This window comes from Myxine glutinosa, chromosome 11 (genome assembly GCF_964187855.1).
Source record: "Myxine glutinosa chromosome 11, kmMyxGlut1.1, whole genome shotgun sequence".
Classification (NCBI taxonomy): Eukaryota; Metazoa; Chordata; class Myxini; order Myxiniformes; family Myxinidae; genus Myxine; species Myxine glutinosa.
In genome coordinates, this window is record NC_136271.1 from 101,521,292 (window position 1) to 101,544,886 (window position 23,595).

The 23,595-nt window shown below is 48.9% G+C and overlaps 1 protein-coding gene across 4 annotated transcripts in view; it reads left to right on the top strand.

Moving 5' to 3' along the window:
- XRN2 (5'-3' exoribonuclease 2) overlaps positions 1-23,595 on the top strand; it is a 141,960-nt gene that overhangs the window by 82,294 nt on the left and 36,071 nt on the right. For all 4 annotated transcript variants that reach the window (XM_078786900.1, XM_078786899.1, XM_078786901.1 and 1 more), the window contains 2 exons: positions 1,772-1,875; positions 6,359-6,438. In XM_078786900.1, the coding sequence (XP_078643026.1) occupies positions 1,772-1,875; positions 6,359-6,438 (184 nt within the window). The remainder of the gene's footprint in view (positions 1-1,771; positions 1,876-6,358; positions 6,439-23,595) is intronic.

The following is a 23,595-nucleotide window of genomic DNA, read 5'->3' on the forward strand; positions in this document are numbered from 1 at the left end:
TTCAAACCCTTGTATTATTTTCCATCCCCTTTCAAACCAGTGCCCGCTTGAGTTGATAGCCCCTACAGGGTCGGAGTGTTGCAGTTAAGTGCTTACGCAGCCTCCATTTTCCTCCTTCCTCCCGCGCGACATATAGCCGAATCCGTGTTTGGTTATCGCCTCCATTAAATCCGTTTCGGTCCATCCGTGACCTTCTCGTGTTAACTGGAGTCGCACGACAATATGTTGAAAAAGTCAAAACTTTACATGGAGTGTACTTACTTTTTCAGGTGACTGTAAATCCCAGTTGTCATTTAAAATGGTAGACTATTTCGTTAACATTCAAAATGCAACATACAAATCGTTCATATTAATTAATTAATTATAAAACAGTCGCCCCTGCGAGATGGTTGCATTTCTCAATCCAGAACCAGTGTTGTGAGCAGCTCCACACGCCTTCCCACAAACACTCACACAGGGAGAGCCGGCTGGCTTTCACCCCACCTCGCCATCATGACACGGCTGTCCTCAACACACCGTACTCAAGGCAGAATTGATTTTAAAACAGCAAAGCCTCCACTGCATTACAACCAACCATATGATTGTCCACTTTAACCACATTTTACCTTGTATGTGCGTGTGTGTATGTATAACCACACAAGCATAAAATATGTAAAACAAAGTGTGTGGGTGCGTGTCTAAACGTAAATGTTAAATTTTAACTTCTGGGTAAACTTAGTTAAATTTTTGGCTTGCACAATTTCCTTGTGACTTTGATCCAGTTCCATCAAAACACTTTGCTCTTCCCCAGTACCCATTTGAGTGCTTTCAAATGTTGGGGTGAAGGGGTCATCATTCGGAACCACAGATTTATCGCTTAGATTTCTGATCATGATTGTTTTCTTGGCATCTATGGAGGTGGTTTGCCATTGCCTTCTTCCGGGCAGTGTCTATACCAGACGGGTGAACCTAGCCATTCTTCTCCATCAGAGAATCCTCTGCTGAGCATCAGGTCCATGCAGCCATTATTGGAAATGTCAGCTGCCTGCATGGCCAACGACCACCAGCTCCTGTGGCTTCACATAATGCTGATCTGGTAGCTGCAATGAGGGTAGTGCACCTTGCCCAAGGGTGGCTTACGGGTTAACAAATGTAAAGGCCACCTCAATTAAAAAGGATTGCTGCCTTTAAACCGTTAGTCTTTGGTTTTAAAACCTGAACCGCAAGACAGCGGCTGATTTGGATTCAGTTTCCCTAGATGAGCTGCCTTCCCGGGCTAACGAGCCCCATCTGCCCGAAGCAACTGGTTTTAAGGTGCCAGTGATTCGTCTTTCACCTGTACCCGCATTAGTGAAAAGAACTCCTTCAAGAAGGTCTAATCGTGGCTAGCCTGTCAGAAGCTGTTGAGACGCTGAGCCTTTGGAGCATTTTATACACCTTGAGAGGTCATCCTCAATATCACTCTGTGGCATAACGGTGCACGAGGGTCATGCATTATAATTTTATCAGTCCATTTATTGTAATGTATTTAAAAATTGTATATGCAGTATCTCATTCGATTTACAGTATGTGTGATTTTCAGTCACCTTGCTCTTCCATGACAAGAGGACAAATACCTACGAGGCCAAGCATGTTATATTATATCAATTTTTGCATATTTGCTCATTTATACAGCTTTTCCTTGTGTTAATGCTGAGATTTAGACTTTTCTGTTAAATTTGACTGTGATCTTACTCTGTTCCTCATCCATCAACTTGTATAAATGCCCATTCCACAATCTTTCTTCACACAGTGTTGAGGAACAGCATTGGTAGTGACATGCTCTTTGTTGGAGAGCCTCACCCACTCTGTGACTTCCTCTTGGGCCTCTACGAGTGTGGATCATGTGATGACGAGGTATTCATTGAGGCAGAACGTGCGTTTAGTTAACTTGCTGCAGACTTAATTGTTGTTTGCCACTTTCCATGAAAGTTTGATGTTTTTTTCGACACCTGACTAGTCCATGTCCCCCCTTCTCCACTGTGGTAAATGTGTGCATTCTTTTTCACCTGTTTCTCCTTTGGCCTACTTCATCTGTTCACCCTTTGCTCTGTTTTTACACTCTTCTATGAGCCTCAACCTCTGCATTTGAAAATTGTTTGCATCATTTTTGCACATTTTTACGTGTGCCGTTCCAAAACTAAACAATACGAGGTTTTGGTTTTTTTTGTTTGTTTTTTTTGAAAAAATATTATCTCTTTTAAATAAAGATTAAAGATTTCATAAAGATTAAAGATTTCTCTCTCTCATGCACAGATTTATCTCATCTCGTCTTCAGTTGTCATACCCTTCCTCCCGTCCATGGTACACGGAATCTTGTGGTGAGGCAGTTGCCCTGAAACAACTTGCCTTCGCCTCCTGCAAGGCAAATCCAACGGCAGGCAATCCCATTTCCTTTCACAAAGCCCAGACAAAGTGTGTGTCTACCCTCAGGAGAGCCAGGAAATAATATCTCTCTACTTTCAAGAATGAACTCTCAAACCTGTCTCCCTCTTTCAAATCCTGGTGGTGTCTGGTCAAATCTGTTTCTAGCGTTTGTTCCCCCTCCATCCCCTCCCTTACCTCAAACGGCTACACAGCTGACTCCGCATGTGAAAAAGCTGAATGCCTCAACTCTGAGTTTGCCTCAAAATCTTGTGTCCCAAACCCATCTCTCTCTGTACCCACCATACCCAGCTGCTCCTGGACTATGTGTCCTTCTCTCCTGACAAGGTGGAGAAGTTTGTCAAACCTCGACTCTGATTCTGCACATGGACCAGACTGCATCAGCCCACGGGTCCTAAAATCCTGCTCTGCCGCTCTTTCACACCCTCTCTCTGTTCTCGTCACCCTCTCTTTTACTCCAGATCATCTGCCATCAGCTTGGAAATCAGCCAACATTACCGCTTTACACAAAAAATGTGCAAAAACAGATCCTTGCAACTACAGACCAATCATCCTGCTCCCAATTATCAGCAAAGTCGTGGAATCCATCATTGCTTCGGATATCAAATCCTTCCTCTTCTCAAATGGCTTGATCTCTGATCATAAATTTGGTTTCAGACCAGGTCACTCGACTGGACAGGCTGCTTCTGCTATCGCAACACTGGATGGAGGTCCTCAATGTCAAACAGGAAATCAGAGCTGTCTTCCTTGACATATCACGTGCCTTCGATACGGTCTGGCACCCCGCTTTGCTCACCAAACTCTCCCTTGGTATGCATGGAAATCTCCACACATGGCTTGTGGACTTCCTCTCTGGCCATAGTCAACCTGTGGCCCTGAATGGATTTCTTTCATCTCCCCTTCCGGGTCAAGCTGGAGTTCCCCAAGGCAGTGTTCTGGACCTTGTGCTTTTTCTGGTCCTCATCAATGATCTCTCCGACTCTGGAAAATCTTCTCTATTTCTTTGCTGATGACTCCACTCTCTGCCACTCCATACCTCATCCCTCAGAACGGCAGTCTGCTGCCTCCTCACTCTCTGCAGACCTGGACAAAATCACAGACTGGTCCAACAAGTGGAACATGTCTTTCAATCCTGACAAATCTCACGAAGCCCTACTTGGCACGCCTGAACTCTTCACCACATACAAGGCTTTTATCCGCAGCTCAATGGAATACTGTTCTCCCCTCTGGGCTGGTGCTCCTGCCTCACACCTAGCTCGGCTTCACGCTGTTGAAACCAAAGCTTTCAGAATCATTGGAATCTCCAGCGATGAAGCTAACTCTGAGGGCCTTTCACTCACTCACCGCAGGCAGGTAGGTTGTCTTTCTGTCTTCTACCGACTCCTCTCGGGCCTAACTCCCCCAGCTCTGTCTGTGCTCTGTCCCCAAATATTCCTACAGGTTGCACAAGATCTGCCAGCAACCCTCTTCTGGTGAAATTGCCAAAATCAAGACTCTCTATTCACCTTCACTCTTTCATTCCTCTTTACTCCCACCTCTGGAACAAACTCCTTCACTCTCTTAAATCCCACTCCTCCCTCCAGGTCTTTCAAACAGCTGTTCACCACCATCTTCCCCCATCCAAAACCTTGATCTTTTCTGCCCCCGTTAATTCACCCCAGATCCACCTTTTTGAAATAACTTCTTTCCTGGAAGTCTTGGCACTGTCCAAGTGTTTTATACCTCTCACACCCCCTTCTCCCCCTTCCCATGCCTCCTCCCCCCCAAGCCCTCTCCCTCCCACAGATCTCCCGACGTCCCTGTTCTCTACTGTTGTACTTGTGTGCTTCCCTCTCTCTCCCCTTCATCTTGTCTCCCGTTCCCTTTCTTATATGTTTTATGTGTCCGTTTTTTTTTTGTGATAATGTTAGCTCTTACACGAGCCTCGATCTTGTATACAAAAAAAACAAAAAAAAAAACTTATTAGCTCACCTGGAAGAAAGTTCAGGGGAGCTTATGTGATAGCGTGTTGTCTGTCCGTCAGTCCTTAGACACTTGAAACTTCTCTGAAACCGCTGATGGGAATGCGACCAAATTTGGCAAAAAATATATTTGTTGTGTTGTGACTAAAGTTTGTTCATGGCATTAAAAAAAATCGGGGTCTAAGGGGGTTTACCGGGGTCAAAGTGGACCCAGGTTTGGCCCCCCCAAAATAGGAATTTGCTTTTTCCTCTGAAACTGCACACACTATTTTGATGAAACTTCACCACAACCTTGATCACCCATGATGTACCAATGTTTGTTCAAGGCATTAGAAAAATTTGGGTCTTCGGAGGTATATGGGGTTTGGGGAAGGGAGGGGGGTGGGTTCTCCCTCCCCCCGCCTCCCCCAAAAATAGGCATTATAAAAGGTGATCATGATCAGATGCAGTCATTCTTAGTTTTTGTAGTTTGGTTTATAATCTCCCTCCTTTAACCTGGCTCCATCATGTTTTCATTCCATTCTATGGCAAATACTTGTGTAATCTGATGCCGCAAGTTTGAAAATAAAAATCCAATAAAGCATTCGGCTTTGAAAAATGAAGACAGCACCAGCTTGTGTATCTGCCCTGCAGGCAAGGCCCAGGCCATCTGGCATAGCTTCCTGCTGGGCAACCATAATCATCCGTGGTGCCTTCATTTTGAATGTGGATCTTCCCAACTACAACCATTTTTCATGCCTGAAACACAATTTCCTTTTGCCTTATTCACAATGAAGGCACAACTGACTTTTGTGGTCTTTTGCAGTGCAATGGTTACTTTAATTTTTACTTTGAGAGAAGCTGAATGGCATGCAACCAGGCGCCTTCTAAACTTGGGTTTGTAAAATGCATTAAAAATGAGAACGGCACTCGGTAGAATGCATCATCTGCTGGTCTGAACAGTTTACATTTTGTATCCCACTGATAAGCCTGATCTGCATCCTAACCTGAACCAAAATCAAATCTACTTGTTCGTACTGCCTACCCAACTCATCCACCAAGTTTTGTTAAAATCCATCCATAACGTTTTTTTTGTTTTTCTTTGGTATACAAGATCGAGGCTCGTGAAAGAGTTAACATTAATCACACAAAAAGTCAAACCGATACATAAAACACAAAATAAGCGGAGCGGTAGACAAGATGGGGAGAGAGGGGGAAGGACACAAACACAACATTTGAACGTAAATGTGATGTCGTGTTGTACTGTACGTATATCGTTTTTGGCCCGATCTCTCGATGCTGAAGAATAGCTTAAAAATTATCGTATCTGGATCTTCACTAAATCAAATCAATTTGTCCTTGTTGCACACACAACCTGTCCACCAATGTTTGGCCAAATCCGTCCACAACTCTTTGAGATATCCTGCTCGCAGACAAACAGACTTGGGTGAAAACATAACCTTCATCCACCTTCTGTGGTGGAGGTAATCATGACAGCAAAAAAAAAAAACTTAGGGGAAATACCCCTGGCGCTCACCTGGTAGACTAAACGGTATACTGCACTGACTAGGGGTATTTTAAACCAATTTCAATGATTGCTAGAAGACAGGGCAGCATGTAGAATCATGCCAACATAATCACAAGACTTTAAACAAACAAACAAAAAATACCTATTTTGGGGGTTTTTTTCTTTTTTTTCTTTTTTTTTGGTAATGTCGTGAACAAACTTTAGTCACAACACAACAAATATCATTTGTGCCAAATTCGGTCGCAATCCCATCAGCGGTTTCAGAGAAGTTTCAATTATTTACGGACGGACTGGCGGAAGGACGACGCGCCATCGCATAAGCTCCCCTGAACTTCGTTCCAGGTGAGCTAAAAAAAAATCACAAAATAATGGTTAAGAATTTTGTCGTAGTATTATGTGTAGTTGAATGGTAAAATTAAATTTTTGTAAACATTTCTTAGCTTGGGAATCATTAATTTTGATGTGTTCTTTGTTTTTGTCCTTCCAGGCAGTTAATATTACCCCAAAGCTGTGCGATGGCATTGCAGGAACTGTGAAGTTGGATGAAGAGCCCATGCTGCCCAAAAAGTAAGTCGCGGTGGGAAATGTATTTGCAAGAAAGGCGTGTTTTTTTTTGCTTGTTTTTGTTTTTTGTCCGGACGTAAAATGGGAGTTTGTTTTGATAAAATGTTGAACCATGAACCTTATTGGTGGGGTAAAAGAGGAGCAATAAACGTTTTAAAGTGGAATGAATCTTTGATATATATATATATATATATATATATATATATATATATATATATATATATATATATATATATAATATACATATATATACGTTATATATATATATATATATATATATATATATAATATATATATATATATATATATATATATATATTATATATATACATACATATATATATACATACATACATACATACATACATACATACATACATACATACATACATGACATACATACATACATACATACATACATACATACATACATACATATATATATATATATATATATATATATATATATATATATATATATATATATATATATATATATATATACATATATATATATATATACATATATATATATATATATATATTGCTACGGAACCCAACGTCGGCCTCTTTCCCCCTTATCGAGGGGGGATTAATCTCCTCGTCTATGACTGACCGACGTGGTCCTCGAAGTTGCAACGTCCTTACCGGACCGTTGGTAGGTAGGGTCCGTAGGCCTAGGGGTTCGCTGCTTCCCTAATTACTACCGCCAGCCGGGAACGAGGGAATAACTTCTGCTCGAACCGCGGTTTTAGTTGGATTAATTGCTGAGCGGTTTAGCAACCCCGGAGTTCGAGCCATTAACAAACACTAGACCCAATTCCTATGCGTTGGCCGAATCGCGCCACGTACACTCAATCTGGAAATCACGAAGACGACCGGACGAGAATGAAAAAGGCAAAAGTAGGAAGAACAGATATTTATTAATTATTATTTACACAAACAAAGAAAAGGAGCAAAAGAATAAAATAAAAGCAATGTACAGGGAAATGGAAGGAGCAGAAGGACACAGAGCAATTCTAACTTACCTATACAGTCTTACTTATACCCGGGACAGAACAAACAAAGACAGACGCACACGGTGGGAAATTGCAGATTGGATTTGATGCCGGTAGGACGGGGCACGGTCCAGAGAGATCGCGGCAAGTCGGTCTCGGGGCCAGTGGCGTGATGATGGTCTCTCCCGCGTCGATTCCAGTCAGCAGGGCCCACAGAGGACACGAGGCGGCGCAAGCTCCAGCGCAAGGGGGGCAGCACGGCGAGGCAGTAGGCGCACGAGACCATTCGTGTTAGTCTCCCAGTCTCCCCTATAAAAAACCCGCGCGTCCCTTTTTATTACGTGCTTTTGGGATTCACCCGCGTGCCTGTTGGAAACGCCCCTCGGTCAGCTCGCCTCGGCCTTGATTGGTCGCGAGGGCTCACCGATCCCGCCTCCTTGATGAGGCGTTGGCAAAACCACGCCTTGTCCCTCGCGCTTGGCTGACTCCCCCCCCTCCCCCCCCCCCCCCCCCCCCCCCGATGGCGAGGCGGGGCCACACCCTTCTTCTCCGAGTTAGAGCACCTGCAATGGCGTTACTAAGGACATAACTACTGAGGGAAACTTATGATTTGCTACGTGTGTCCGATGGCCTAACTAAGGACGACCTTTGATCTTTACAATTGGAGGTATTTACAAGAAATATTTACAGCACACAAAAGGGTATATTTTACAACAAATTACACACAGGATTCTCAAATCCTCAACAATATATATATATATATATATATATAAGATTAGTTTTTTTTTGTTTTTTTTAAGAAACAGGAAGTAAATTCCTGCGTGGGACTAGTGCGAAAAAATTCTGACTCAACCCGGGACTCAAACCCAGGAACCTCATCACTTACGCGGTGACAGCCCACTGAGCTATTGAGTCTCCGGGATATCCTCAGACATTTCTCACACTAACACTGCGAGCTTTTATAATATGAAATTTAAATAATATGAAAGGCATGAATAGACAGAAGAAGAGCTTGGTTTGCTGTTGGGTATGTGACAGTTAGTAAGTTAATTAAATTGGGGAAGAGGTTGGTGTACCCAAGAGGAGAGAGGTAAAACCAAATTTTAGTGGTCGACCAATATATCGGCCCGGCTGATATTTCGGCCGATATCTGGCATTTTGAGATTATTGACATTGGCCTTTGATGGTGCCAATATGGCCAATTTGTTTATTTATTTTAACTTTCCATCTTGTGATGCTAGCATTCATCCCCTTCCAGTTTCACCAGAGGGGACGACAGGTTTGCTCCCTGTCTGTCCGTCTGTCTGTTCGTCATCGGTCACACCTGAGGTTTTCCAGATTTTTTGAATGCCCCTTATTTTGTATTGCTTGGCATTTTATACAAGTTATGGAATGTCCATTCTTTTCTATACTTTGCCAAATGGCACATACCCTTATATTAAGGGGCCTTTTCTATGCCCCTGGCATTTTACCCAAGAATGTCCCTTCTTTTCTATAGTTTGCCACATCGCACATCCCATATAAAGGGGCCATTTCTATGCCCCTGGCGTTTTTCACAAGATACATTTTAAATACGAACAAAATTACTTCCCTGAATTACTAACTTCCCTGAAAATGTCTGCTGCTCTTCTTCTGCTCCAATCGGCTCATCTGATCATGTGCTTGTTAAAGTGGACATCTCTCTGACCATTCTCAGGGAGCCTGCTCAGCGTCGACGAGTCTGGCATTTCACTCAGGCCAACTGGCACGGTCTTCAAGCAGCCATCAATCATCTGGACTGGTCTCCCATCTCTACCACCTCTGACATCAACTCATCCTGGGAATTCTTCCAAAGTAAATTGCTCTCTCTCATGCACAGATTTATCCCATCTCGTCTTCAGTTGTCATACCCTTCCTCCCGTCCATGGTACACGGAATCTTGTGGTGAGGCTGTTCCCCAGAAACAACTTGCCTTCGTCTCCTGGAAAGCAAATCCAACGGAAGGAAATCTCATTTCCTTTCACAAAGCCCGAAACAAGTGTGTGTCCACCCTCAGGAGAGCCAGGAAACAATATCTCTCCGTTCTCAAGACCGAACTCTCTTATCTGTCTCCCTCTTCCAAATCCTGGTGGCGTCTGGTCAAATCTGTTTCTGGTGTTTGTTCCCCCTCCATCCCCTCCCTTACCTCAAACAGCTACACAGCTGACTCTGCACGTGAAAAATCTTAATGCCTCAACTCTGTGTTTGCCTCTAAATCTTGTGTCCCAAACCCATCCCTCTCTGTACCCAACGTACCCAGTCATACCCAGCTGCTCCTGGACTCCGTGTCCTTTCCTCCTGACAAGGTGGAAAAGTTTCTGTCAACCCTCGACTCTGATTCTGCAACTGGACCTGACGGCATCAGCCCACGGGTCCTAAAATCCTGTTCTTCTGCTCTTTCGCTCCCTCTCTCTGTTCTCTTCACCCTCTCATTTGCTCAAGGTCAACTGCCATCTGCTTGGAAATCAGCCAACATCACCGCTTTGCACAAAAAGGTGCAAAAACAGATCCTAGCAACTACAGACTTCTCCCAATTATCAGCAAAGTCATGGAATCCATCATTGCTTTGGATATGAAATCATTCCTCTTCTCCAATGGCTTGATCTCTGATCATCAATTTGGTTTCAGACCAGGTCACTCAACTCTGGACATGCTGCTTCTGCTGTCTCAACAATGGATGGAGGTCCTCGATGCCAAACAGGAAATTAGAGCTGTCTCCCTCGACATATCACGTGCCTTCGATACGGTCTGGCACCCCGCTCTGCTCACCAAACTCTCCTCCTTTGGTATCTATGGAAATCTCCACGCATGGCTGGCGGACTTCCTCTCTAGTCGTAGTCAACGTGTGGCCCTGAATGGGTTTCTCTCATCTCCTCTTCCTGTTCAGGGTGGAGTTCCCCAAGGCAGTGTTCTGGGCCCTGTGCTTTTTCTGGTCTTCATCAATGATCTCTCTGACTCTCTTGAAAATCCTCTCTATCTCTTTGCTGATGACTCCACTCTCTGCCGCTCCATTCCTCATCCCTCATCCCTCAGATCGGCAGTCTGCAGCCTCCTCACTCTCTGCAGACCTGGACAAAATCACAGACTGGGCAAACAAGTGGAACATGTCTTTCAATCCTGACAAATCTTACACTCTTACGATGTCTCTCCGAAAAGACCGACTGGACAACCCTCCCATCTACTTTCTGAATAATCCTCTCCAAGAAGTTCTGTCACTCAAGCTTTTGGGTCTCACTATCTGCCATGATCTTTCCTGGGAAAACCACATTTCCAAGCTGGCCTCCAAAGCCAGTCGCCGACTGGGCATCCTCCGTCGTGCGAAGTCCTTCCTTGGCACACCTGAGCTCCTCACCACATACAAGGCTTTCATCCGCAGCTCAATGGAGTACTGCTCTCCCCTCTGGGCTGGTGCTCCTGCCTCACACCTAGCTCGTCTTCACGCTGTTGAAACCAAAGCATTCAGAATCATTGGAATCTCCCGCGATGACGCTATCTCCGAGGGCCTTTCACTTACTCACCGCAGGCAGGTTGGTGGTCTTTCCGTCTTCTACCGACAGAATGACGGACTCCTCTCCGGCCTTGCTCCCCCAGCTCTCTCTGGGCTCTGTCCCCCAAATATTCCTACAGGTCGCACAATATCTCCCTGCAACCCTCTCATGGTTAAATTGCCAAAATCAAGACTCTCTGCTCACCTTCACTCCGTCACTCCGTCATTCCTCTTTTCTCCCGCCTCTGGAACAAACTCTCTCACTCTCTTCAATCCCACTCCTCCCTCCAGGTATTTAAAACGGCTGTTCACCACCATCTCTTATCTTCCCCAATCCAAAACCTTGATCTTTTCTACCCCCGCTAATTTCACCCCAAATCCACTTTTTGAGGTGCCGACTTCTTTCCTGGAAGTCCTTGGTGTCCTTGCGTTTTATACCTATCCTGCCCCCCCCCCCCCCAAGGCCCTCTCCCTCCCACACATCTCCCGTTGTCCCTGCTCTCAAATGTTGTGTTTGTGTGCTTCCTCCCCTTCTCTCCCCATCTTGTCGACCGCTCCCCTTTTACTTTGTTTGTTTGATAAATGTTAGCTCTTTCACGAGCCTCGACTCTGTATCCCAAAAAAATAAAAATAATAAAAATGCGTTTGTTCATCGTACAAGACTTTATTCAAGACGATACAAAACAATTGCAAAAGTAAGGGAAAAAATATATTCAACCCAGGTGGGATTTGAACCTGCAATTTCCATCTTGGGAGTCTGATGCTTTATCCATTATGCCATTGGGCCAGCATGTTAGATTTGTGTAATAATATTTTGAAGAGTTATAATATGTGTATATATTTTTATTTATGTATATATATTTATATACAGGGTGAGTTAAAAGTAGCGCCCAATTTCTGTTTTTTCGGCTGTCAGATTCTTTCTGGGATGTCATGTTGTTAATAATTGTCGGGTATAATTGTTAATAATGTTGTTGTTGTTAATAATAATTGTTAATAATAAATATTGTTAATATTGTTAATAATAAATAATTGTTAATAAATAGAAATCGGGCGCTACTTTTGACTCACCCTGTATATTTAATTTTAAAGCAAAAACTATAGCACTTAGGTGGAATTTGTTTCAAAAGCCATTAACTAGACCTCTTGGCTGATGTGTATTCCAAGTTTCAGCTAGTTTCATGTATAGTTCTTGAGATATGACCGGCAACACATTTTGGACAGACAGACAGACGTCAGACACCAATGTGATTTCGAGGGTTTTCAAAATATAACTCAAGAATGCATAAGCGGACGTTGGTGAAATTTGGAACATATTGTTACAGACGTGGTGGTGGATGTTATTTACCGAGCGGTTTGGTATGACCACGTCTGCACAAGTTACCCGATTATACCCGAACGTTGACTAATCGCGCTACGCTAGATCAATGAAGGAAAAGACACACGGCTGGGATTAAAATGACACGACACCAGGGATACGGTTCTCAAGACCTCCGGAGGAGATTATATTAAGGCGGAAGGTCAGATTACAGGGATGAGAGGTACAGCATAGTAAGATAGGCACTTAATTACGGTCTTATAATAGCCCCAACAGACGACAGATAAACGGGACAAGGCTGACTCACACGGGGATTGATGGCAAGGAAAGCGGGTATTCGATGGCCAGCACAAGGTGCACCTTGTGCTCAGGGACAGGATAGCGCGGCCCAAAAGATGCAGGAGGTCTCTCAGCGCTCGGAGGTGGCTCTCTTGTCTTCTCAAGCTCGGGGCGCATCTGACCTCACATCCGGTAAGTCGCTGCGTATATCCGGCGGGGAGTGACATGCCCTCGGCTCGTTAGCTCCGCCCCAGATGGAATCGGCTCGTTGCTTCTCATTGGGTGCATGCGGGGGGGTTACCGGCTCCGCCCTTGACGAGGGGCTGACAGGGAGCCCCTTCGTGGTAACCCCGTCGGAGCGCATCGTCAATGGCGGCTAACCGAGCCGGTGTGAGGACGCACACTCCTCCGCGCAGCGCCGTTGTTGTAGTTGTTGTTGTAATTGTTGTTGTAGTTGTAGTTGTTGTTGTTGTTGTTTGGGGAAGAAGACGGGAGGAGGCATGGGAAGGTCCTAAACTCACTACTGGTGCCATATAATCACATTCTGGTGCAACGAAGAGTCAGAATTAATGGAAACGAGTCCTTAACTGACATAGACTAAGAATAACTAGCAAGATGTCCGAAAGTTGTCTACCTGAGATGCGGTGGACCTGGGCACGACATTTAATGGGGGAAAAAGGGGAAGGTCGGTTCTACAGAGTGTTGTTTACAGACAATTGGACTAGGGAATGGGGGATTGGGGATAGTTGGGGAGTATTGGGGAAATAGGGGAATATTTACAAGCGGATATGGAGGCCAAATTCCATATTCGCAACATTGCACCCTTCTCTACCCTCGGGGCGTCCCGACCCGATAAATTTTTACCTACTTTAGTGTGGCACGCAATGTAGTTCCCTCTACTATTAACTCTACCCTGAGTGCGACAGTTTTACAGATATTCACAAATGAGTAAATATGTCCCCCTGCGACGTTGCACCCTTCTCCTCACAGAAACACACCCACAGGATAACCGAATCCGGAAAGAATCCTCAAACTAAACATACAGCCGGTAGGGAGCATTATTTACAAGACTACGCTGCTATTTACACTACGATCCAGGACCTGTTTTTGGAGGAACACATGCAGATGTTATGCATAGAGAGAGCACGCATGCCAGCATCGATACACCAACCCACGAGTGCTCTGTGGCCTACGGCCTTTAATAACGTGCAGAGCACCCTTTTCCAGCACGAAAAGCACCACCCCCTCATGTACAGTCAGCACCATCTGGTGCACCAATAAAGTGTCTATAAATCATTGTGTGGTGTCGCAGCCGGCCGATGTTCTGCCGCTGGTCTTGCCTTCGTGTGGTGCACTTGGCCTTCTTACTTCTTTCAAAAATAAAGAAAGGCGCCAACCGCGTCCATTTCTTTATTGTGGCCGTCAGGGGCCAACTAAGAGTGGTTCACCTGTTTGGCATAGGTGCCACGTTGACCCATAGGTCCATCCACGGGTGGTGCTTGGCCGCAAAAGAGCTGCGGTCCATGGTGGGTGGCCACAAACATTGCGGTCCATATGGTGTATCGATCCAGGCAGCAAACAGCGAAAGTGCAGGCCCACAACTGCGAAGCCAGCACCTCTCTCTCCTCTCTCTCTACCCCAAAGCCAGATCCTCGGAGGTGGGAGACAAAAGAAGCAGACAAGTGAGTAAGGTGGTAAGGGCGCAAAAGTGCACGCAATGCAAGGTAATGCACACTGGGGGCACATGGGAACCAGGTGAGACAGGTACGTTCCTACCGTACGCCCCCCCCCCCCCCCCCCACCAGGTAACCTACATGGCCCCTCCCTTACCCCTTACTGTATCCACAAAACACAACACTACCCATAAACATCTACTTTACAAATCAACAAACATCCCTACTGTCTTCCCCGTTCCTCCCATAAACCAAATTCGTCTTCTCTCCCTCCTAACCAATCAAATTTGCCATTTTCAACTCTCATCAAAATTTGCCATCTCCAACTGAACATCAAAATTTGCCATTACCAATTCATCATCAGTCCCTCCTAGGGAGGGAGAGATGGAATCACCCCAATGTCTCATCCACGTCGTGATGCGTCTCACAAATCCACACAGCAATTCTCATTTCTGCAACACAAACAAAGAAAACACAGGTGTGGAGTCATCATCATCACCACAGGTAAGTGGCTGCGTATGGTGCGACAGGTTCATCAATCCTAACTATTTCCTAAATGACTTTAACAACTTTACACTACCCGGGGTCTTTCTCCGGCCAAACCATTGGCCCTCTTACACTATGGGTTCTACAAACCAATTCCCATTGGCCAAACTGTGGTGCTTTTCAATTTGGGGTCTCACTCCCCCGATTCATCTCCCGGTGCCCTCGCACAATTTCTGGGCTGTGGCGTGTACCTCTCCCAGTGGGTCTACCCACCTGCACACCTCCACCACTGCAGTTGCCTCCGAGCTTACCTGCTCCTTACCCTAACCTAACTACCTGGGGAAGGCCCTCTGGCGCTCTCCCCACTCGGTGCCCTCCCTGGCACTGGGCTACCCGATCCACACCCGGGATCCTCAGGCACCCACTCACAACTCTACCGGCTCCCAGAGCCCACCTGCGGCCTCACCTGGCCGACATCCTCACAGTGGTGGAGTGCCCAACCAACTACACACACTAACAGGCTACACGCCCAGCCATTTCCACAACACTAATGCACCCATCCTCAATACCATTCTGTCACCCGCACCACAGATGCCAATATCCAACCACAATTTACCTGTACCCTCTACCTAACACTTACACTACCCGCCCCGGGTACTCGTGAAAGGGGTCTACTCTTCCCCCATCCACACCTTCGCACCATGCACACCACTCCGTACCACTTACTCCAACTCTCTCCACACACCTGTACTTGCACACCTGTGCTCTCACACCTGGTGCCACCTGCACCCTTCTCTCCCCAAGCGCATTCGCGCTGATCCACACACTCACTACTCATACACTGCTCCTCACACCTGTCCAGTTGCACACCTGTGCAATCACACCTGTTCAATTCTCACACAGCATCATCTCATCTAACTACTCCCCTCTGAAACTTGCGCTTCCCAGTCGTCCCTTTAAACTATTGCGCTCCCACGTCATTATAATCCACACTAATCTACCTGCGTCCCCACTACAGGTATCAGTCACTAACTAAACTTAACGTCACCTAATGTCATCTTCTAGGGCCCTATCAATATAACCTAACCCACCCGGGCTAGTTTTCACTGCCATATACCCCATAAACTATAGCTCCTTTGCCCCCCATGGGAAGGGTGGCAGGGATGCCACCCTTACCCACCGGGCCTATCGCTCCTCAATTCCCCAGTCCTCTGGCACTAATAAGCCCCCCTTATTCAGAGGTACTGGGTCCCGCCTCGGCATCTAAAGCCGAGGCAATCCACGGGGGCGCCTGCTCGCCGGTGTAAGGTCTTATCCGGTCGGCGTGGACGATCCGAGGGAGGGCTCGTGGCCCCATTTTGATCTTAATGACCACGTCACAGATTTGCGACAGGACGACTCCTGGGCCTTGCCAGGGGGAGGTGAGTTTTGGGCACCTTCCCTTCCGCCTCCGGGGATTAAAGAACCAAATCTTCATCCCCGGAGCGTATTGACTCCCCTGGCTCCGGTCGTCGTACCTGCGCTTCATCTTTTCCCCCGCCAGATGGAGTTGGCGGCGGGCGAAGGCATGGACTAACTCCATGCCTTCCTCTAGGTGACGTGCGTACCCCTCCCTCGGCGGGTTAACCACTGTGTCTGGCACGGGACCGCATAGCAAGTCGGCGGGAGCCCGTAACTCCCGCCCATACATAAGCAACGCTGGACTGCATGCGGTGGCCCCGTGCTGGCTGGTTCGGTAGGCCATGAGCAAATAAGGGAGATGTTCGTCCCAGTCATCCTGACGGGTGGCGGTGAACAGTGCCAGTTGTTGTATCAATGTTCTGTTGAACCGTTCCACCATCCCGTCAGATTGGGGCCGCAAGGGCGTGGTTCTTGTTTTCCGAATTGACAGGAGACTGCACACATCTTTTAGCAATTTGCTCTCAAAATTTCGTCCCTGGTCGGTGTGCAACTCCTGTGGAATCCCATGCCGGCACACAAATCCTTCCACGAAGGCCTGCGCTACCACCCCTGCTTCTTGGTTGGGGAGGGCGTAGGCCTCCGGCCACTTGGTGAAGTAGTCCATCACAACGAGGATGTACTTATTACCTAGGCGGGTGCGGGGTAGTGGGCCTAGGATATCCATGGCCACCCGCTCTAGGGGGGCCCCCACCTGGTGTAATTGAAGGGGGGCCCTCATCCTCCGTGCTGGTCCCTTTTTGGCAGTACAGGCGTCGCATCTCCGACACCAGTCCTGTATGTCGCGCCCCATATTCACCCAATAAAACCTCCGGCGTACCCGCGATATTGTCTTTGTCCTGCCCAAATGGCCGCCGGAGCGGGTACCATGCACCTGTTGCAATATGACGTTCTTGAATTTGTCAGGGACTATCACCAGCCAGGAAGTTCTATCAGAGGGAACCTCCACCCACTTGCGATACAAGATGTTGCCTTTCAATTCCAGGGTCTGCCACTGAGCCCAATATGCCTTTGTTTGTGCTCCGAGGGGGGTGACCTCTTCCCCCTTTGGTCTGTGCCCCAATTTGACCCAATTGAACACTGGCCCCAGGACAGGATCCTCCTGCTGGGCCGTGCTCCATGCCAAAGTTCCGAATTCCTCATCTGCGGTTAGTGGCAAAATTGGCCCTCTCACCCGGGTTGCCCGGACAACGAGGGTCGGGTCCGAATCGCCCAATTGTTCCCTCTCCTCGTGTCTCGCACAAAATTTGCAGTTTTCCCCCAGACAAGGACGCCGAGAGAGTGCGTCCGCATTACCATGGGCCTTCCCGGCCCTATGGGCCACATCAAAATCGTACTGCTGCAACTTTTCCAACCACCTTGCAATTTGGCCCTCCGGTTCCTTGAACCGAAGGAGCCATTGCAAGGAGGAATGGTCAGTTCTAACCAAAAATTTCCGCCCGTACAAGTACGGGTGGAAATGGTTCATGGCAGCCATCATAGCCAATAACTCTTTGCGAGTGACGCAATAATTTCTCTCGGGCCTACTTAAGGCCCGACTATAATAACCAATCACTCTCTCCACGCCCTCCTGTGTCTGAGACAAAACTGCGCCCAATCCTTCCTGGCTCGCATCCGTGTCCAGGGTAAATGCCCCGTCGCTAGTGGGGTAAGCTAGAAGGGGTGCGGATGTTAGACACCCCTTCAATTTTTGGAAGGCCTCGTGGCACTCCCGTGTCCAATTAAATCGCGTCCCCTTCTCCGTAAGCCGGTGGAGGGGACGGGCCAACTCCGCAAATTTCGCCACAAAGCGCCGGTAGTAGGAGCAGAGTCCCAAAAATCCCCGCACCTCTTTGATGGTACGTGGTGCGGGCCACTCCTCTACCGCTTTAATTTTGTCTGGGTCCGTTTTTACCCCCTCGCGGCCGATCACATGACCTAGATAGGCCACCTCTCTTGCAAACAAAGTGCACTTACTCGGGTTCAGCTTCAACCCTGCCTGTCTGAGGCACCCTAACACCTGGTCCAAATTAGCTACTGCCTGGGGGAACGTTTGGGCATGTACCAGGACGTCATCCAGGTACACCAGGCATGATTGCCATGGCATGCCGCCTAGTACATGCTCCATCAATCTTTCAAAGGTGGCGGGGGCGTTACACAAACCAAACGGCATCACAGTAAACTGATACAGTCCCTTACCTGTGGAAAATGCCGTTTTCTCCTTCCCTGCCCTATCCATCTCCACCTGCCAATACCCACTCTTGAGGTCCAAAGTTGTGAACCAATTTGAGCCCGCAACGGCATCGAGGGTGTCATCAATCCTTGGCAGGGGATATGAGTCCTTGAGTGTCACGTTGTTTAGCTGGCGATAGTCCACGCAGAACCGCGTGGTCCCATCCTTCTTTTTGACCAGCACAACAGGTGACATCCAAGGACTTCCCGAGGGCTCGATCACTCCTGCGTCGAGCATTTTTTCAACCTGCTCGTCAGCTTCCGCCCTCTTGCTCCAAGGGAGCCGTCGGGCGGCCTGACGAATAGGCCGGGCCTCACCGGTGTGGATCTGATGTTTCACCAGGCCCGTACGTCCAATATCCTCGGTGGACAGGGAGAAGAGGTCCAAATGGGACCCAACCAGTTTGTGTAAGGCCTCCCTCTGGGTACCTCCCAACTCTACGCTACTACGATTTACCATCTCGCAAATGGGATCGGGCCAATTCCTACTTGTTATTGAAGGTTCCCCCCGGGGTCGGCTCGGCTGGACGTTCTCGCCCCTCACTGTCGCGACTTCCTCAACTGGGGTGCAGCCAGCTACCCTCGTGCCTCTTACTATAGTGCGTGGTTCTGTACTCATATTTATTACTCGGACGGCCACTACCGGTCCGTCCGTTTTTACAAGGGTGCGGCCCACGATTAAACCCGGTATGGACTGCGCTGCCACCGGTTCGACCAGGCCGCAGGACTCCTGCCACGTTGGGCGAGCTGCCCACCGGGCCGGCACTATCGCCTCGGCCCTTGGGGGGATGGTCACGGCCTCGGAAGCCTCCAGCTCCGCTCTCTCGGCCGTGCTCACTCCCCCTAACGGCAGCTCTTCTACTCCCACCTGCAGGATCCCCCGGCACAAGTCGATTTTACAGCCGCTGGCAGTCAACAGGTCCAACCCTATTAAACATGGGTCGCACACCTCCGCCACCCAAACATCTATCTCTCTCCTTACCGACCCTAACTTGAGGGTCACAGAACCACGCCCTATGATCGGGGCCGTTACCCCGGTAGCAAGCTGCAAACTATAATTTTGCAGGCGCTGGATCTTATCCCAGCCACCTGCGCTCGAATCAAGGACCACAGGGCTGATGATCGTGGCGCTAGCTCCTGTGTCCACTACGGCGTCTACCCCCACGCCGGCAATTTTGCATCTAATTGTCAGGCTACCGGTTCCAATTTGGCCACAATAAATGACCTGTCGCGTCAATGAGGGCTCTCCTCCATCCTCTTCTGCCGAACACCGCCCTACGTGCCCGACACCTTCTAGTTTCCCGGGGTCTGGCGGGGGGGTGTCTGGGGTCGGCTAACCCGCTCCCCCCTGGGCGGAGTTGAGGACCTCAACTGCCGGGGATCATCCCGGCGCGCGGCTCGACAGTGCCGCGCCAGGTGACCCAGACGGTTGCAGGTATAGCACCTCACCTGATAAGGTGCTTGCCTCCGGAATTCCAAATTTCCCCCCCTGTAGGTCCGAATTGGATTACCCGCTCGTGGTCCACCGCGGGCCACCTCCGGGGCCGCCTGCCATGGTCCAGGTCCTGCCAGGCGCTGGTCCACCAGCCTCCGGACCATGCCCGCAAGGTCAGGACCCACGTCGTGGGCGGGCCCCCTAAGGGGTCCGCCCTCCATCGGGGGTCCCACCTGGCGGACCGCCATTGCGAGACGCTCGCCCCCCCGGGCCAGGGGCCTCGCTGCTTCCCAACGGGCCGCAGCGTCAGCCGCCTGGCTCAGAGTCTGCGGGCGCCACATGGCGAGCTGTTGCCGGAGCTCAATGTCCGGGAGGGCCTGGATAAAATGGTCCAGCGCCAGGCTTTCCCGGGAATCCGCTGCCATGCTAGCATGTGCGATCCCCACTGCGCGGCGAATGTCGTGGGCAAGTTCCCCGATGGCTTCCTGGGGCTTGCGCTTTCGCAGCGCGAGCTGAGCTTTAACAAGCTCGCTCTGCTGTTCTATGCCGAATCGATTAATTAGGGCGTCGCGGAGGGCTGGCAGGGTGAGAGCACCCACTGGTAATGCCGTCAGCACCTCCGCCGCCGCGCCGCGCAATGCGGCCACCAGGTGTACTCCACCTTCGTCCTCACCCCAACCGTTGCCCTTACACACACAGTCGAACTGCGCCAGGTACGCGCGTAGATCACTCTTGCCGTCATACGGCGCGAGTGGGACCTTGTGGGACCATCTCGTATGCGAGTCGTTGCCCGCCTGCCGGACCCCGTGCGTCGCCCCTTGCGGGGTCAGCGCGGGGCCGAACCGGCCGGGCCCCCACAGTACATTACCCCCAAGGGGCTCTCGTGCCTCCCCGGTCCCTCCAACAACTACCCCTGTTGGTGTCGATGCATGGGTCACACCTCCGCAACCCGCTACCCATTCCATACCACCACAACCTTGCTCACCCACACCTCGCACCTCTCGTTCCATACCCTCCGGACCAGCCATACACCTCACTCGTGGCCTCTCACGAACATCCGGGTCTATCTCGACCCCCAAGCTTATTAAATCACCTGGCGCATCATACGCACGACCATATTGGTCACCACTTACACCGGGTCCTCTTTCTCTTCGCTTCTCCTCCATCACCTGCGAATCCCTCATCCGGTTAATGAGCACATCATCACGATCCGAACACAGACTTTGGACCAATTCTTTTACTTCCTCCTTTATCTCCTTCTTATCCTCTCTCCGTCGCTTCTTAATTTCGCTCACCCCTTCTTCCACTTCTTCTAATTTTTGCTTCATCTCCTTCATCTCTTCGTGCGCCCCTTTAAGTTCTTCCTCTAACTCCACTTTATTTTTTTCTATGTGCTCCCGCACCTCCCGCTCTTTAACCTCCATCACCTCTACCACCTTGTCCATTTTCCTCGTCAGGTCCTCATGTACCGTCTGACACTCTTTTTTAATTACCCCTACGTCCTTTTTCATCTCCTTCTGTGTCGATTTTAAACCCTCTATTACCGCTGTGTTCTTCTTTACCTGGTCCCCCAACTCCTTTTGTCCCACTGTCAGTTGTTCTACTCCCAGCGTCAACTCCTCTATACCACTTTGCAATTTTACAGTCCCCTTTCTCACCTCCTTCTCCATGCGCTCCTTACAGTGCCTCACCTCCTCGCGCACTCCTCCGACCTCCTCACTCACTCCTCTTCTGATCTCCTCTCCCATCACTTGCATCTCCTGCCCAGATGCCACCCTCATCTGCTCCATTTCCTCCCTATGAGCATCCAGTTTGGTTTCTACCCCCATTCTGACCCCCTCTATCTGCTGCCCCATTTGGTTAACTTCCCTTTCCGCTTGGTCCCTCATGTCCCTCAATTTGCCTTCCATACTGTTTTCTAACCCCTCTAACCCATTTTTCACTCCCTCTATCTGATTCTCCTGGGCAGCCATTCTATTTTCTACCCCCTCTAACCCCTTTTGCATCCCTTCCATTTGATTCTCTTGAGCGGCCATTCTGTTTTCTACCCCCATTAACCCCTTTTGCATCCCTTCCATTTGATTCTCTTGAGCGGCCATTCTGTTTTCTACCCCCATTAACCCCTCCTGTATTTCCCCTAATCTATTGTCTAATCCCTCAAATTTGTTTCCTAATCCCTCGATTCTACTCCCTAACCCTTGTTTCACCCCTTCTATCCCATTGTCTAACCCCTCTAATTTCTTGTCTAATCCCTCACCGGTACCCCTCGCTTCGTCCCTCATTACCCCCATTTCGTTTCCCAACCGCTCACTATCAGCCCTCATTCCCACCATTTGTTCCATAAGGGCCCTCATTTGCAGGAGGAAAAGGTTCGAATCCACCAGGGGCGCTGCCGCGGGCGTGGACGCCGTGGCCACCTCGTGCGTGACAACGCTATTTTGCGACCCTGCCGCCCTCACTGCTTCGCTCTCCTCGCGTCCCTCAATTTGGTCCTGGACCGACCCTGCCTCACTCTCCACTACCGGACCCCAGCTGTCTTGGTCTGCCATAGCGCGACTTTCAAAATTCGGGTTTTTATTTTCGTATAACAAATTCAAATTTCGCCGTTATAATTTCGCGCGGGAAACGCGCTCCGAATCGTCGATTCTACTACAAATTTGGGCCTAATAAATTTAGTCCCGGGTCCGAATTCCACTCCTCGACACCAATTGTTACAGACGTGGTGGTGGATGTTATTTACCGAGCGGTTTGGTATGACCACGTCTGCACAAGTTACCCGATTATACCCGAACGTTGACTAATCGCGCTACGCTAGATCAATGAAGGAAAAGACACACGGCTGGGATTAAAATGACACGACACCAGGGATACGGTTCTCAAGACCTCCGGAGGAGATTATATTAAGGCGGAAGGTCAGATTACAGGGATGAGAGGTACAGCATAGTACGATAGGCACTTAATTACGGTCTTATAATAGCCCCAACAGACGACAGATAAACGGGACAAGGCTGACTCACACGGGGATTGATGGCAAGGAAAGCGGGTATTCGATGGCCAGCACAAGGTGCACCTTGTGCTCAGGGACAGGATAGCGCGGCCCAAAAGATGCAGGAGGTGTCTCAGCGCTCGGAGGTGGCTCTCTTGTCTTCTCAAGCTCGGGGCGCATCTGACCTCACATCCGGTAAGTTGCTGCGTATATCCGGCGGGGAGTGACACGCCCTCGGCTCGTTAGCTCCGCCCCAGATGGAATCGGCTCGTTGCTTCTCATTGGGTGCATGCGGGGGGGGTTACCGGCTCCGCCCTTGACGAGGGGCTGACAGGGAGCCCCTTCGTGGTAACCCCGTCGGAGCGCATCGTCAATGGCGGCTAACCGAGCCGGTGTGAGGACGCACACTCCTCCGCGCAGCGCCGTTGTTGTAGTTGTTGTTGTAATTGTTGTTGTAGTTGTAGTTGTAGTTGTAGTTGTTGTTGTTGTTGTTGTTTGGGGAAGAAGACGGGAGGAGGCATGGGAAGGTCCTAAACTCACTACTGGTGCCATATAATCACATTCTGGTGCAACGAAGAGTCAGAATTAATGGAAACGAGTCCTTTACTGACATAGACTAAGAATAACTAGCAAGATGTCCGAAAGTTGTCTACGTGAGATGCGGTGGACCTGGGCACGACATTTAATGGGGGAAAAAGGGGAAGGTCGGTTCTACAGAGTGTTGTTTACAGACAATGGGACTAGGGAATGGGGGATTGGGGATAGTTGGGGAGTATTGGGGAAATAGGGGAATATTTACAAGCGGATATGG